The sequence below is a fragment of the Miniopterus natalensis genome, chromosome 16 (genome assembly GCF_054644295.1).
Source record: "Miniopterus natalensis isolate mMinNat1 chromosome 16, mMinNat1.hap1, whole genome shotgun sequence".
NCBI lineage: Eukaryota > Metazoa > Chordata > Mammalia > Chiroptera > Miniopteridae > Miniopterus > Miniopterus natalensis.
In genome coordinates this window covers 10,597,741-10,615,196 of record NC_142096.1, presented here as the reverse complement: position 1 = coordinate 10,615,196, position 17,456 = coordinate 10,597,741, and the positions used below count along the sequence as shown (strand labels likewise).

Sequence of the window (17,456 nt, the reverse complement as noted above, 5' to 3'; positions counted from 1 at the left end):
AAGAACGTAAACCCTGGGGTCAGACAGCCTGTGTCCCAGTCTTAGCCCCACTTCTTATTAGTTGTATCATTGCTTGTATCACCCAACTTCTCTATCTTGTCTGTAAAAGGGACTGATTGATAATTGTCCCTACCTTGTAAGGTCTGTGCTACCATGAGAAATAAATTACTTAATATGTAGAAGATGCTTAGGGTGGTTTCTGGCATATAATGTTTGTTACTAATAGTAGGAAAACTGGAAATTGCCCACACATTCATTGACTTAATGAAACAAAATGTGGGATGCTTCAAAGATATTCACATATTAAAAGAAAAACAATTAGGTTACATGATAGTGTATTAAATCTGAAGTCTCAAGAGTTGTATATCAAAACATTAACTATAGCTATTTTTTTGGTGATGGAATTATAGACTACATTTTCCCTCTGGACCATTGTTATTTTCTAAATTATCTAGTAAGGAAATGTATAGCATAATAAGTGATATCTTTTTAACCCCTTCAGAATGATAACAGCTAATATTTATTGAAAGTTTACAATGGAGATCATTGCTTACACTGGCCCTGTGAGGCAGGTGCTATAATTGTCATCTCCATTTCACAATTAAGAAACTGAGGCACAGAGAGGTGCCAAATGGACCTAAAGTGCTCTTTCTAGTAAGCAGCAGAGGTGGGATTTGCACTGCTGTCTGACTCAGGGCCTCTGCTTTTAGGTTGGGCACTCTCTGTAAGATTTTAGTAACTCAGAAGAGCAATCAACGACAGCATTGATAGCAATAACCCCGTTGCATTCACTGTTTAAAGGAAATGAATAGAAAGCCCCTCTGCTTCCATGTGCCTGTGTTGGCAGCTAATAGATAAATGGGGGGTTTTCAGATCTCCAACCTTCCTTTTAGTTTCTTGCTTAGTAAATGGGGAAAGTAGATGAGATGATGTAGTAAAATTGACTTTTCTGTGTATCCCTTAGAGTGCATTGACTTTACATTACATTAACCAAACTGGAAATAGTTATATTTTTGCAAATCATAAACTGAAATAGTTGAGAAGTAGCATATATATTTTTCACTGTCATATTATTCAGATAGTCCCGAATGCATCTCTTGGGTGCCCTGAATGAGCCTTCTAATCTCTTTCAGATGTGTAGAAGATAAGTTCAGAAAGTACAGGAACACAGTGATCTTAGGCCCTGCAAATACGTAAGAGTCAATTATTTAGTTCCTGTAGCAATAAAGTGGAGAACAAAGTCCCTTCAGTTCAGAGAACTTAATTACCACAGATCAAGATCAAAGGCATCATGAGGGAACAGCAGATTTTTGGCAATTGTCTGTTTCTCTTCTAGGATTTCCATTTTTATGCAGGCAGCGAAATTACGATTGATGGCCATTGTGTATCTTTTAAGGAATGAAAATTGGGTGTGTCCGAGTAATAATTTTACATTAGGAAGTAATATCTGAAGCCTGGTGGCTGCAGCCACAGTATCTATTTTTGAAAATCACCCATCTTTATGATTTAATAACCAGCCTGATAATTTACTAGCAGACAAGGCTGGTTGGATGAAGCTGTCAGGATGAGCGTGTTGTTGGATACCACTGCCAATCAGGAATCCTTGAGACTGTAAAATACTACAGTTTAGCGAGTGTATTTATCAGAGGCAACTAATTAAGTCCAGGGGGCTTCTAGAGTTTATTATATCATTCGACAAAGTCTCTGAAATCCAGAAGGAATAGCCCATCCCGTCCTGAAAAATCGCCACCATAATCTTCGCAGAATTCTGCTGGGAGGTGAAATTCAGTCGCGTCTTGTGTGCTCAGGGATCATTCTTGATCTCTTTCCCAGAAGAGGCTGAACTTCCTGAGAGGTCCTAGAAGCCAGGGGAGGGGTTTCTCTCTCTCTGCCTTGCTGTTGCCTACCTTCCCCTGTAGCAAAACTAACACAACCCGCCAGTGACAGGATCTGTTCAGCAGTGGGCCAGTGTGGCCACATCTTGCAGGTATGGCTCATCTTGCCAGTTAGGGAGATGGTAGTGTCTGGTTTATTCTAGAACTCTCCTGTGTCCCTGCTTTCTCCACTGTCTTCCTAAGGATGCAGCGCGGGTCATAGAAGTAGCACAGGGTTTTCGTCCTGGGCAGGATTCGTCGCTCACAAACCTTGGACAAATCAGCTTTCGTCGCCTCAAATGTAGAATAGTGAAATTAATGCCTGCCTTACAAAGTTGTTAAAAATATAAAGAGTAGGGAGCATCTCCTATAGGGCCTGGAACTTACTAGGCACTCAAGAAATAGTTTTTGTTAGAATCATTGTTCACTGACTGCTAGAAACTCAAGGGATTGAAATTATTTATGTTTTCCTCAACTCAGAAATGCGAGCTGGCTCTGGGTTCTAGACCAGAGAGTCAGAAATTGTGTTGTAGGAGTTGAGAGGCAGGGTCAAATGAATTGTACACCAGATTTGTTTTCTGAAAGCCTATGGAATGTCATCGTTTATTTTCAATCCTCTCTTCTTTACACTTGTTGGCTCTTGCCTCTCTTCCCCTCCCCTTCACTTCCTTAGGAAACCCATGGGATATTTTCAGTACAATTTCAGAACTACCCTTTTTTTTTTTGTCGGAGCCGAGTTCATCTTAATTATTCTACCACACACCATGTTTCTAATTACATACCCAACTCTAGCCTGTACTCAAGATATAATGTGATATTTGTAAACTAATGAACAATCCCCCCCCCCACCAAAAAAACCCCTAACATTTCCAGTTTTACTCTAATTCAGAGGTTCGGTCACTGTGAACTGTTTTCGTCCTGTTCGCGAGTGTTCAGTTCCTGCTTTTCCTTAAGGTCCTGTCCTTTGCAGAAACTCTGCAGCTGCAGTCAGAGAAAGTCCGTAAGCAGAAAGCGTGGGTCCCAGCAGCTACGCTTGCTCACTGCTCCTAACCGGCTGATCACCTCCAGGCCCTGAAGTGCCAAGTGCAAGTCGGCTAGCTGACTACGACCCGAGGATAAACTCCCTTGGGAAAAAAGCCGTGGGACTGACAAGCAGGCTTCTCGTTTCGCTGGAAGCCTGGGCCGGCCGGCCGGTGTCCTGCAGGGAGCGTGTGACTCCCGGGGGGTGCGCGTGTCTGCCACCCGTGGGTCACGCGTGCTGCGGGTCTGCCGGGAGACGGGCGTCTGTGTGCAGGCAGCCGTGCCTCTAAGCTGCGTTTACGAAATGAAGCCCTCGTATCTGCCCCTTCCCTTGTCTCCTTCGGGGAAAGCAGACGAGGGACCCGGGGCCCTGGAAGCTCGCCACCTGCTGAGTTCGGGCGCCATCGCGGGGAGCCGGGGCCTCGGGAGGCAGGGGCTGGCCCGCGTGGCCCCGGCTCCCGTCCCTCACGCTTCTCCCCCGTTGCTTTGCAGGCAGCGAAGCGGATTTCAGCTCCTCCAGCAGCACCGGCAGCATTTCCGCGCCTGAGGTCCACATGTCGGCCGCGGGGAGCAAGCGGCCCTCTTTTTCACGCAAGTACGCACCGCCTTCTGCTCTGTAACTGTTAACACGCTGCGCAGGTGACTTCCCTGTACTTTAGGCTTCTGTGGAGCCACCCAGATGACTGCCCGTTCCTATTTGATTAGTGAGTGATTTTTGTGGTTTTTTGTAATTTATCTTTATTGTTGAAAGCATTACCGATGCCTCTCCTTTCCCCCCGTGGGCCCCTCCTCCCCACTCGTTTGTTTCTTAGTGACTTGAAATTGGTGATTCTCTCTCCCTTTCCCCCTGCGGCCCCGTGGCGTGGCCCGTGTTCCCTCCCACCCCGCCCTTGGCTCTGGGCCCACTCCGCTTTCCCTTCCTCGCTCGGCTGTGCACTCACCTGGGCGTCAAGCTAGCCTCCCTCCTCCACGCCGCCTCCCCGGCATGAACCTAGGCTCTGACTTCGCCCTTTCTTTCCTCTAGCCGAGCTTCTTTTTTATCTTTGTGAAAGAAGCATAGTGTCCATCTGGGCACCCCAGCATTCGCTTGGGGAAGGGGTGAAGGAAGTGTGAAGTTCATAGGCATGAGTGGCCACCACTGGAAGAGGCCACAGGGCAACACAGCTCAGTGTGTGGCTCTGGGGCCAGGCTACCTTGGTTTGAATGGCAGCTTCGCCTACAGGCTGCGTGGCTCCGAGTAAGTTGCTTAACTTCTCTACGCCTCAGTTGCCTCATCTGTAAAATAGGACTATAGTCCTACCCCCCTCATAGGGTTTATTGTTAGGATTACATTGGTCAGTACAGGTGAAGTGTGGGCTCAGTGCTTGGAGCATAGTAAGAGTCAACAGGGTTTGCCATGGACTGGGGGAGAAGACTGGGGGAAATGGGAGCCTGTGTTCACATTTGGTGGGACAGGATTCTCTGCCGTCATCAGTGACTTATTCGACAAGTATTTGTTGAACATCTACCATGAGACAAGTTCTGGAGATAGGACAGTAAACAAAACGACATGACAATTATATTCATTCTAGCAGGGAAAGAAAGACAAGAAATATATAAGTAATGTAATTACTTTTAAAACGTGCAGGGCACGGCTATACGAGAGTAACGGGGTGTGTGGGTGGTGCAGACAGGCGGGTTCTGGGAGACTGCAATGAGGGGAGCTCTGAGCAGAAACCTGGACAGAACGATGGATGAGCCATGAGACACGGGATGATTTGTCTGTAGACTTTGGGGAAGTCACTCTACTCTCCTGGGCCACAGTGTCCAAGTTTATATAAAAGAGGTTGTACTACATGATGTTAAGGTCCCTTCCAGGAGAAAAAGTGTTCCATTTCTAAAATCTTGTATTTCCAGGACTCAGCAAATGAATATTTCCCATTCCTCTTGGGTAAGCAGAAGCTTTGCTGATGTTTACAAAAGGACCTGAGACCCACAGTGTAGAGTTTATTGTAAACAGAGCTGGAGCCAGACAAACCTGTAACAGGAGAGTGAAGTTCCCAGTGAAAAAGCACAGTTATTCTGCTCCCAAACACCATCTATTTTGAAAATAAAGTGCTTCTGGGATCACAGGACGTGAATAGAAACATTCGCCATATAAGTCAGATGTGGCTTGCTCTGAGAATAAACCATTTATCTAACCCACTCAAGAAATTAGCACATACCCATGGTACAAGGTATCAAAGAGCAGAGAGGCAAAAGGAAAAACAAATGGCCTGAAGAAGACAGTTTTATTGAGTGTTTCAAAGGAACCTGTGCTTGTGGTTAAATTCCAAGCTACTAATACTGAGTGACTTAGAGAAAACATTTTAGTCTGGAATCCATGATTTCTCTAAGTGATTAAAAATTGAGGTGTTAAACATATAATAGCTAAATATAATTACGTGCAAATCAGGTGTATGTTTAATGTATGGGAAATTGAAATTGGCAATGTTCTATCCATTATCCTCACTTGAACCTGCAACCCAGGTATGTACCCTGACCGGGAACCGAACCTGCAACCTTTTGGTGTACCGGACGGCGCTCCAACCAACCGAGCCACACTGGCCAGGGCCCTCACCTTTTTTTAAATCTGACCCAGGCACAGAGCGCCATGAGTAGATTTCTATGATGGAATATCCCAACATTTCTCATAATCTTTGTGTTCTGTAGGACCACACATTGGGGACAGCTCCTCTGCAGCCAGTGTTCATGCCAATCTCTGTAACAGCTCGTGATCTGTTTCATTGGCTCATTCCTCCTATAATTAAAGGAATTTTCTCTGTGGAGAATTAGCTCCTGGGAGGAAGAGTGGCAGGAACATTTGGTAAAGGTGGGGTGGGAGAAATGAGGGACAGGTGGAGTTGGTGAGAATGTTTTTTTTAATGCTTTCTTCTTATAGAAGGCCAACTCTGCTGATAATTCTGAGGAATCCTCTTTCTTAAACTAAAACCCTATCTGATCAGAGGCAGACGGAAGTGAGAAGAAAAAAAAGAGCTTGGGATTTGGAGGCAGACTGACCTGGACTTGAATTCAGCCTCCGTTGTTTATTAGATGCATGACCCGGAACCCAAACCTCAGTCTCCTATTCTGGAAAATAGGGTGACAGTGGCATCCACCTCATGCTGCTGATGGTGGTGATGGTGCTGATGGTGGTGATGGTGCTGATGTTGCTGATGGTGCTGATGGCGGTGATGGTGCTGATGGTGCTGATGGTGGTGATGGTGCTGATGGTGCTGATGGTGATCATTGTGCCAGTTTGCTAGGGCCGCCATAACAGAATCCCACACACGAGGTGGCTTAAACAATAGAAATGTACTTTCTCCTAATTTTGGAGACTCAGTATGAGATCAAGATGTCGGCGGGCTTGGCTTCTTCTGAGGTCTCTCTCCTTAGCTTGTAGGCGGTCATCTTGTCTCGTTTCTGCACCTGCCTGTGCTCAAATTTCCTCTTCTTACAAGGACTCTAGTCAAACTGGACTAGAGCCCACCCTAACAGCCTCATTTTAACTTCATTACCTTTTTACACCCCTGTTTCAAATATGGTCACATTCTTAGATTCTGGGGGTTAAGGCTTCAACTTATGGATTTGGGGGACCCACGGTTTGGCCCATACAGTGGTCATGGTAATGATGATGGTGACGATGGTGGTGCTGATAAGAATGTTACCTGTAGTAAAGGACAGTGGCTGGGGAATAGAAATTCACCTGGGCCCTTCCGGGGTTTTCCTTCTTCATTTCCCCTTTTCTCTCACTTTCCACGTATCGTGTTCCTGTTTGCAGGAATGGGTGAGGTCAGTAGAATTCTCTCTCTCCTCTGTGGACTTCAGTCTTGTCCACCAAACCAGGGGGCTGCGGGGGGCTGAGGAGGGGAGCCCCGGGTTTGCCTGTTCACAGCCATGACCGATACAGAATCCCTGCTTCTCCTTTGAAAATGCTTTACCTTCATCCACGATGACTTTGTGCCCATATATGTTAGCATTTAAACTAAACGAAATGTAAGGCACGGAACAGGTATGTTTAAGCATGTAGTTTCTTTTGTACAAGGTAGCTATTACAAACAGTCTGTTAATTCACTTCCTGAAATATATTTGAACACACTTGAAGACTTGATTGTGCTGTAGTAATGCTCAGTGGCTTAAGAGTTTTTGCCTTTCTCTGTATAGCAGGTGCGTTCTTACAAAATCCCCCTCTAATTTAATTCATGTCTTAGTGCACATACTAAAGAATTCAGTGGCGAATTCTTCAGATAATAACCACATACATAGCCAGTACTTAATATACCTGTTTACAAGCCCAAAACAGCACATCCCATTTGTGTAAAGTAGGAGACATTTCTGTAGAGTTCAAAGACCTGGATATCATTCCTAGTTCAGCTGTGAGTTCTTGGGCCAGTTTTTCTTTTTCTCCCTGAGCCTCAATTACTTCATTGAGTACTTCACATAACACGAAAGGGAGATAGTAACTGTATGAGCCATATAACAGCGTGATGGTCAGAATCACGTGAGACAATGTTCATAAAGCACCAGGAACGGGGCTGGGGTCACAGAAGGTCCACGGTGAAGGTTAACTCAGAAGAGAATTCCCCAGGCCAACATTAGGGATAGTTCTTTACTCTCTCTCCTAACCTGTAATGGTTAATCCTCTGAATTTTTCACAGCCACGTTAAGAAATAGGCCAGCTGGTGCCAGGCTTAGAAGTGAAACAAGGAGAAGCCAAGCCAAGCCAGAGTACACGTTCTTTTCAGCTCCTCCTGAAGTCTCCCCACCACTGGGCTGCTGAAGTTGGTTTGTCACAAGGCCATCAGCCCATCTGTTCTATATAAAGTGTCCCCTTTTCATGGAAAGGAAGCAGAGTCCATTTGCATGATTTCAAAAAGGGGAGAACCTTTTAACTTTGGAATGTGGTGATGTTGCCTTTATGTGTGATTTACTGGGCTGACGGCTAGTTGAAATTGTATTTGATTTTAAATGACTGTGGTTTTGGAGCCAAGGGTACCCACATGCACTCTCCCGTTCCCGTTCACACACGCTTCTCTTTGAGATGTGTCGGTTGGACACAGCTGTGATTAAAATGGCAAGCAGGGGACTGTCAAAAAGCAGGGCTGCTCTGCGAAAGGTGTCTTATTCCCTTTTGTTTTCTTGTAATGTCATTAAGAAATCTTCCTGACACAGGACTATTATCCTATTTAAGTAATTTCAACATTCTCAAAATGCTTCCTCTGGAATTAGACTAACAGGGAGGGCGAAAGAAGTTTATTCTAAAGTGTTACCCCACAAGCGTTTAGTTGAATTGCCCTAAATGCTTATCGAACATACTCATATGCATTCTTTGATTTTCATATCACCTCCATGAGGAAAACAGGATAAGTGATTATATATCCCCATAGAGTAAGGGCTTACTTGCCTAAGTTCCAAGTAAGTGGCAGTGCCCAGACGTAAACCCAGTTTATTCTGTTATCAGTCATTCAGGGAGCACCTGGGGTGTGCCAGCCCGCAGCAGGGGTATGAAAGACCAGGCTGAGTTCCTGCCCTCGGCATGCCCTCGGCTGGTGGGAAAGACAAACAAGTTTGCAGTTGCAATGAAATGTGATAAGTTTCGTGATGGACGTTTGCACACAGTATCAGGGAGCAGCAAGGAGTGGCACCTCCACTGGCCTCGGGAAGGAAGGATCCAGAGAAGGCTGATTGGAGTGGGTTCCCATCAGCTTCGAAGTAGGAGGTATCCAGAGACTTAGGGTAGGGAGCAGAGAGAGAACATTCTAGGCCGAGAAAATTATAAGTTTAAAAATATAAAGATGATGGAGAGCGTGGATCATCAGGAAACTGTAAGTCACGTGGAACCCTGGAATAGAAGGGGTGAGTGGCAGACGAGGGGTGGGACAAGGTGGTGGGATTGGACCTTGTGAGCATGAAGGAGTTTGGCGTTTATTCTGGAGGCAGCTGGGAGCCAGTGAATGGCTTTGGGGAGGGCAGCGATATTCAAATTCCATTTTAGAGAGGCCACTCCAGCCTCGGGGTCAGCCTCCTCGCTGGAGGGGGCAAGACAAGAGATGGGGAGGGAAGAGGGGGCCGTTACAACATTTCAGCAATTAAAAGATAAAGGTTATGCTAAGTTATTGGGGATGGAAAGAAAAGGGAAAAAAATTAGGTGGTTAAAATGATAGACGTGATACATTCACGTGGGCTATGTTTATCTGTGCCTTTGTCTCCCCCTTCTTTATGGGCAACCCCCTTCTCCCCCATCCTCTAAATAAACCACCCCAATTTTCTTACCCCAGCCTGAAGCTGAAAGAGGTATACTAGAGCAAAAACCACATCCTCAAAACTGCTTCGAAAACGAACCTAAACCAAATCAATATTTACATAGTTTGTGTTCCTAGCCAGCAGTTGGGTTTAATCCAAAACAAGCTTTGTGGTCAGAAACCACCTGAAAGAACCGCGGAGGGAGAGGTTGCGTGTGCTGATCGCACGAGGAGAGGAAGAGCTGGGCAGGTGGAAAGAAGGCCGCTCGCAAGGGCAGTTCGCACTAATAACGCACTGCCTCTTTCCACTCCGTGAGCGGGATCTCCTTCGTAGAAACTAGCTCTAAGGAGTAAAGCATTAGTGTTGGGCACCAGCAGTCCCAAAGGTTTTAACTTTTTTTTTTTCTTCGTGCTTTTCCCCCAGCCGAGGTCCCCACGGGCGGAGTAATGGAGCTTCATCGCACAAGTCTGGCAACAGCCCACCGTCCCCACGGGAGAAGGACCTTCTGTCCATGCTGTGCAGGAATCAGCTGAGTCCTGTCAGCATCCATCCCAGCTATGTGCCTTCTTCCCCAAGTAGCAGCAACTCTGGCTCCTACAAGGGAAGTGACTGCAGCCCAATCATGAGGTGAGTACTGATCATCTTTCAGTTCATGGTTCCTAGTTTGTCCTACATAGTAAGGTTTCTTAAAAAATAAAAATAAAAAATAGTGCCCAGCCAGTGTGGCTCAGTGGTTGAGCATTAACCTATGATCCAAGAGATCGAAGTTTGGTTCCAGGTCAGGGCACATGCCCAGGCTGTCGGCTCAGTCCTCAGTGGGGGGCATGCAGGAGGCAGCCGATCAATGACTCTCTCATCATTTATGTTTCTCTCTCTCTCTCTCTCTCTCTCTTCCTCTGAAATCAATAGACATGTTTTTTTAAAAAATAGTTATGCAACTCGTGATCCGCTGTCTTATTCTGCAAAAAGACACTTCTCTTTCCCACACTCAGCTCATTGATTAAGGCTGCAGCAGAAAGAACACAAGCCACAATCTCTCCTAAGCTTCAGCGGTCCAAGTAGTGACGGGATAGGGAGGGAAAACGGAATCGCTCATGTTCGTTCAGATGCCAGCTATGGGTTGAGTTCCACCTCGTGCCAGGCACTGTGTGACGTGCTGGGAGTAGAGCAGTCAGTAAACAACAGAGAGGTCCCTGTGCGTGCCACCCAGAGGGGGAGAAAGACCTTACTCATCTAATGACAACAACACATTAAGATGATTCTGCAAGCACATGGGTGTGTAAAAGATGGCCAGGGGGCCCAACTCAAGTCTGGAGGGATTAGAGGAAGCCTCGCTGAGAAAGTGGAAATAGAAATGAGATGGGAAGGCCAAACAAGGAACGCGTTAGTCCTTGGGGGGTGGGGGTGGGGAGGCAGAAAGAAGGAACTGCACATCCAGAAGGGCAGTGACAGGAGGACTGGAGGGCTGGGACCTGGACTCAGGCCATCTTGGATGGAGTGCAGGCGCGGGGGGAGCAGGGCGAGCGCAGTGGCTTGGGCTGGGTCCAGAGTCAGGGAAGAGGCTGCCAGCCATCCTCTTTGAGCCCCTTCCTCTGGGCGTCCTGTCCTCATCTGCCAGCACTCTCACAGCAGGGAAGCCAGCTCCTGGTCAGGCCCGACGGGGGCCCGGCTTCCCGCTCAGGGCGGTTTGTAGAACATCAGGCACCTCTCTTACGAAACACACTCTGGTGAGAGTGGAACAGCCTCATTCCCGCCAGAAAAAGGCAACTTCCCACGGAATCAGCAGGCTCGCCCCAGGGAGTGATTTCAGAACAATCTGAATTCAACTAATAACAATCGGGATCTTAGGGGCGCATTGTGTGGAAAGTTAGGTCACCTCGCTCCCTGGCTCCCTTCCTCCCCTCCCGCCTGCCCTCACTCATTGTCATATATCAGCCTGTTACTCTGAACTGACCGGCAGGCCTGTGGGCAGTTGTGCATTATTTGGTATGAGATCATCCAGAAGCCGTGGAAAATCCTCCCTCTCCCCTGTCGCCCTCCACAAACTCCACCACAATTTTCCAAGTAATGAGCATCCTAAGACGGGCAGGTAGGTCACCACCCCCCCTCACTGTGAGGTCGCACATTACTGAGGTGTAAGAGCCCAACACACAGCTGCCATTTCTTCTCAAGCGCTCCTCTGTGCCTTAACTGTTCTTTTTATACAAAAGGAAACGGGGCAAAAAGTAACATTTCATTACTCGGGTGGTTTCAGGCGGTCGGGAAGGTACATGTCCTGCGGTGAAAATCATGGGGTGAAGCCCCCAAATCCAGAGCAGTATTTGACTCCCCTGCAGCAGAAAGAGGTGACAGTGAGACACCTGAAGACCAAGCTGAAGGAATCTGAGCGCCGGCTCCACGAGAGGTGAGTCCGCATTCCTCGCACACGGTGGTTTAGGGCAGTTGGGTTTGTTTGTTTTTCTCCTATAAAATGAAATATCAAACCACACTATAGAAAAATAGAAAAGGAAAAATGTGATTTTATTTCATTTCTGTCATATTTCATAAATCAGTCTCAAAAGCTTTGGCCGTTCCAGGAGTTCAGGGGACCCTCCTACTTTGGAGGGGACGGCCTACGTTTTCCGGGTGTGTGCAGCTTCGACACGAGGAGCTGGGTGTGTGCCTGACTATTTTTAAATGGCAGGAACACTTAGAGGAACAATCCCGACTTCCAGCCCAATGTGTCACACACAGTGAGCCCCCACTGGGCTCTGTTCATCCCTGTGGGAGCGCGCAGGGCTGTGTGCACTGTGACTCCCACAAGCTATTCCTGTGCTGAAGGAAGAGGCTCATTATTCTTGGCCAAGCATTAAGGTGAAAATGAAAACAAAAGAAAGCAGCCAAAGCTTAGATCTTATCTCGGAGAGAAGGGCCGTTTGCCGCCTTGGAGCGGGCCCTGTTCTCCGCGAGCAGGCCACATTCTCCACGAGCAGGCCACGTTCTCCGTGAGCAGGCCACGTTCTCCGCTTGATGGTCTTCTCCTGGGACGTCGTAGGATGGACGGGCAGAGCTCTGACCACAGTAACCCAGGGCAGGGTTGCCATGAGTCACACCCTGCTTTCTGGAAGCATTTGGAGTGTGATTTGAGGAAACCATGGGAGGCTTTGAGCAGTCACGGGAGGGAGGTATGAAGGCAGAGAAACCGGAGACCATTCAAGCCTAAACTTAAAGCAGCAGCACTGACATCTCTTCAGGATCCTCACTTCCCAGTCTTCATATCCACTGAGAATGTGAGGACACATGAAGAAATTATATTCAAGGATCTTTTTCACCAAAGATCTTGAAATAGAGTCAGTCTGGTGAGGGATCTAAGAAAATAGGATAGATTCTCTTCAGTGTAGGATGGAGCTGGTATCATCTTACCTGAGAGGAGATAGAATAATCAGCTTTTCACAAAGACCTTGCAACATGTAGCATGTGATGATTTAATTTTGTAAAATTATCATCGGCATATGATCAGAACAGTCCTGCCGTCTTTGATAGGTGATTAAAAGTGAGATGGACTTTCCTCCCACAAAGTGTAGGTATATAAAAGGGTAACTAAGAGACTCTAATGGGTTCTAATAATAAATTTTCAAGTATTAAGTATTAACTAAAGTACAATCTTTGTAAAGTACTAATGCAATGTCTGACATGTAGTGACGCTCAAAAAAGAAAGGAAAAAACCCCACAACAGTGGCATTTTTTATTCCGATTCTAGTTACTATGATTATTTTAGCTATTTTACAACTGGGGTGGGGTCATCTAGGGCTAATGCCTGTGTTTCAAGTATAAGAGCTGGGCTCTTGGCTGTGTGTGGGAATTGCTTGCCACCTGGCTCCGAGTGGGCATTTCTCTCAGCCTCTGCCCCTCTCCTCCCTGCAGGGAAACGGAGATTGTGGAGCTGAAGGCCCAGCTGGCCCGCATGCGAGAGGACTGGATTGAAGAAGAGTGCCACCGCGTGGAGGCCCAGCTGGCCCTCAAGGAAGCCAGGAAGGAGATTAAGCAGCTCAAACAGGTCATCGAGACCATGAGGAGCAGCCTGGCCGACAAAGATAAAGGCATTCAGAAGTACTTCGTGGACATAAACATTCAGAACAAGAAGCTGGAGTCCCTCCTTCAGAGCATGGAGATGGCGCACAGTGGCTCCCTGAGGGATGACCTGGGTCTGGACTTCCCATGCGATTCCCCGAAGAAAAGCTTCCCCCGAGAGACCCCTGTTGGCAAGACGGCAGATGGGCTGTCTCTGGAAGAGCAGGGCTCCGAGGAAGGGGCCGACAGCGAGCTGCTGGTGGGGGATAGCCCCGCAGACAGCACAGATCTGCTGGATGAGCTGGGGACCGCCACCGCCACAGAGGCTGGCGACCTGGAGCTTCTGCAGTTCACCCCCGGGGCCAAGGCCCTGGAGACCCTCCCCACGGGGCTGGATCTGGAGGAGGCCCGGGTGGCGGTGGAGCGATCGGTGCAGACCGACGTGGTTCCCTACAGCCCCGCGATCTCTGAGCTCATTCAGTACGTGCTCCAGCTCCAGGACCCCGGTCCCTGGAGCCCAGCATCCCCCGACGAGTCTGTGGCTGGCTCGACAGAAAGCTTCCCAGAGTCCACCTCTGCGTTAGTGGTTGACTTAACTCCAAGGAATCCAAATTCGGCCATCCTTTTGTCTCCTGTGGAGACCCCACGCGCCACGGTGGGAACTCTGGCTCCTGCAAACCGCTTCATGAGAGAGCTGGATTTCGCAGGCCCCGCAGAAGAAAGGCTGGACGGCGCGGCCCCGCCGGTGTGGGGGGCCATCGGGAGGCAGCACTGGAGCCGCAGCTTCCTGGTGGATCTCCTGGCCGTGGCTGCGCCCGTGGTCCCCACCGTCCTGTGGGTGTTCAGTACTCAGAGAGGGGGCACGGATCCCCTGTACAACATCGGGGCCTTGCTCCGGGGCTGCTGTGTGGTTGCCCTGCACTCGCTGCGCCGCTCGGCCTTTCAGGTCAAGACCTAGGTAGACGTGGTCTGTCCCCATGTGCCAAGCTGTCCCATGTGATGTGGTGCCAGGCGGAGAAACAGCTGGTCGACCTAGGCCGGGCTCTGCTCTGTCGTGTTGCTCCTCGGTATTTTGCACTATATATTGAGTGAAAGCCTGTTCCCTGTTGAGGACCAGAGGTTATCTTCGAAGGCATGGAGACCTCGGTTCGAGTCCCAGCCCCACCAGTGTGGTCTAGAAAGCATGCTCGTGGCCCCGCGTGTCGTCAGAGGTCCCCGTTCCTACCCCGGTGGTTCAGGAAGAGAAAACGCAGAGTTCGCACTTTGCAAGACGGCTTCTGTCGGGCCGGCCTGTTACCTCCTTGCTGCGCTTTGTGCCGTTTCCCAGTGTGTGATTGTTCCAGCTTCCCGGTGGGCTTGTGCATAGCAGGGCACTGTAACCAAAAAATGAACGTGTATTTGTGTCCTTGGTGTAGAGGAGTCTTGACCGATCCTTTCGTGTCTTAATTGGGGTTGATAAGGTTTGAGTGTCTGCAGTTTTCTACTAAACAGTAGCTCCGAGGCCTAGTGGCTCGTTCGTTCCTAAACCTGTTCGCTGGTGAAACTGTAAGTTTACGATGTATTAACTTATTTTTTGCTTATTATATATAGTGTTTTATTGGAGATTGTTTGTATCCTCACACTTCGGCATGATGACAGTAAAGATTAGTGGTTCCAGTTAAATAAATGTTTTATCCCTCACACCAGTCTTGTGGCGGGGTATGATTCTGTTTTACAGGTGAGGGAGCTGAGCCTCGAAGAGGTCATTGCTCCGAATGTCACAGTTCATCTCTAGAAGCCGGGATTTCAAGTGTCTGCAAAGCAAATACCTTTTCACTTGACCACACAAAGGGATAAGGCCTGGAGAATATCCTGGGTTCTCATTCAGAATTTAAATGTAACACTATACTTTTACCTGCTATGTCTTGGTTATTGCCCACCCCCCACTAAAATATTAGCTCTCCGAGGGCAGGAATCTGTGTTCCCATTTGTTCACAGATGAGGTCAAGAACTTAGAACAATATGTGGCACATAGTAAGGGTTCTAAGAATAGCTGTTAAATGAAATAATTTATGCAACCAGTTCTCACGGGGTGCTCACATGCTAGGCACCTTACTGGGTTGGTCTTCAGTAGTGGAGGAGACGGTTTCTTCCCCTGTGAAAGACACAGAGTAGGCCAACATATGACCGAGACCATGCAGATAGCGGATAGGCTACGTGCTGCCAAGGAAATAGGTGAAGGGAAGGAACACCTCGCTAAGGAAGTGACAGCGCTGGATGAAAAAGAGCTGGTCACTTGAAAAAGGGGGGGGGGGTAAAATGTTGCAGAAAGAACAAATGCAAAGGCCAGGAGGCGGAAAAGGGCTCAACATGTCCGAGGGCATCAGGGAGACCAGGTGGCTCGAGCAGAGTGAGGGGAAGGGGAGGTTTGGAGAGAGGACAAGAAGCTAGTTCCTGCGGGGCCATGGCAGTCATGGTAGGGCTGGTTTGAGTGTATTCCCAGTGCAATGAGACACATTAACAGACTTTAAACAGGGCAACGATAGAATCTGGTTTCTCCCTCCTCTCCTCTCCCCCTCTTCTCCCCTCCTCCTGTCCCCCCTCCTCACCCCACTCCTCTCTGGCTGCTTTGAGTGGAAGGCAAAGGCACTGTGAGCAGGTAGGAGCAACAGAAGCAGGGAGGCCACTTAGAGATCTATTGTAAATAGCCCAGGTGAGTAATTATGACAATTTGGGGGTGGAAGTAGATCCAGAGATTAAGTTGAATAACTGGAGACACGGCTTTGAAGATAGAACTGTTGTGAGTTGCTGATAGGTTAGGTGTGGGGAGGGGTGAGGTAGGGTCTAAGGAAGAGAGGAAGAAACTGAGGACGATTCTCAGGCTTTTAGCTTGAGCACCTGTGTCGATGGCGCCATTTACTGAGAACAGGAAGAGATCAAGAAAAACAAGTTTGGGAAAATAAACTTGAGATGTCAATTAAATACCCATGTGGAAACGTCAAGTATGTATGAATGTGAAAATCATGGGAGTTGTCAGGGCTAGAGCTATAAAATTGGAGTTCTTCAGCATTTATATACTATTAAAAACCACGGGATGGGTGAAATCACCCAGGAAGAGTGGAAAGAAGGAAAGAAGGCCAAAGACTGGGTCCAGGGCACCTCCAGCTTTAGACAGAAGATGAAGACCCAACAAAACAGCCGGGTAGAAGGCCGCGCGGGGGGCGGAGGTAAACCAGATGACCTGGGGCATATGAACCTGAGAGGGAGAGTGATTCAAGAGCGGAATGGTCAACTGTGTTGCGAATTCCGAGTAACATGAGAACAGGTACATGTCTACTGGCTTTGACCACAACACCTTAGTGACTGTTAAGATCATTTCTTTGGAGAAATGGGCATGGAAGCCGGATTGGAGTGGGCCAGAGAGTGCCTAGAAGAGGGAAAGTAGAAATTGATGCATGCAGCTACTTGTTTTAAGTTTTACTGGGAAGGGGGGTAGGGGAGTGGGTGGTAGTTACAAGGGGATGTGGGTTACAGGGGCTTGTTTTAGTTTTCAATAGTGAGAGGAGATGGAGCACGTTTATACACTTTGTGATCCAGCCCTAGAGAGGGGAATTGATGACCTGGAAGAGAGGGTTAACTGAAGGAGGGAAGCCCTGGAGAAGATGGGAATAGGACGTCGGGCGCGAGGATGCACGTGTGGGGAGGTGGTTCGCCTCTGCAAGGCCATTGCTTCCATCGGAACACATGTGGGCACTTAGCACACAGCCCTACAGGGATTTGGCCAAAATGGAAAGGAAACTATTTTTGGAGGTGAATAACGGGAACTGTCCCAAAATAATGAGCCATGCTGACTCAGGTCCCTTCCTGAAGTCCAGCCCAAACCAATACCTAGATGCTGTTATCTTCCTTACAGTCCCTCCTTGTGTTTATTTTTAGTCATTGCTAAATCGATGCATTTTCACTTGCAGAAGAATTTTAAGGGTGTTTTTGGTCTCCACTTGTTGCTACAGAAATGAATATAACCACATAGATTCAGCACTGTTTGTTGTTGTTGTTGTTGTTTTTATCAAATCAAGATGGATGGAAAGATGGGTCCTGGTAAAGAAGAATTCTCCACGAACCACAAATATTTATGCTGATCAACAAATAGCAAATTGCTTTGTTGTCTTAATGACCTGTATCCTTCTTTAAACCAAAAGATAAGTTAACTACATGTCCGATCCACAATGACACAAATCTGTGCCGAGGTGAAACAGGAGGTCCTGGAGCAGC

The 17,456-nt window shown here is 47.9% G+C and overlaps 1 protein-coding gene across 2 annotated transcripts in view; it reads left to right on the top strand.

The window, feature by feature from the left end:
- The window catches only part of SYBU (syntabulin), a 53,680-nt gene extending 39,229 nt beyond the window's left edge, over nt 1–14,451 (top strand). For both annotated transcript variants that reach the window (XM_087825161.1, XM_087825160.1), the window contains exons 4-7: nt 3,387–3,489; nt 9,579–9,782; nt 11,410–11,559; nt 13,059–14,451. In XM_087825161.1, coding sequence (XP_087681287.1) covers nt 3,387–3,489; nt 9,579–9,782; nt 11,410–11,559; nt 13,059–14,163 — 1,562 coding nt within the window. In that variant the 3' untranslated portion in view covers nt 14,164–14,451. The remainder of the gene's footprint in view (nt 1–3,386; nt 3,490–9,578; nt 9,783–11,409; nt 11,560–13,058) is intronic.
- The last annotated feature ends 3,005 nt before the right edge of the window (nt 14,452–17,456 follow it).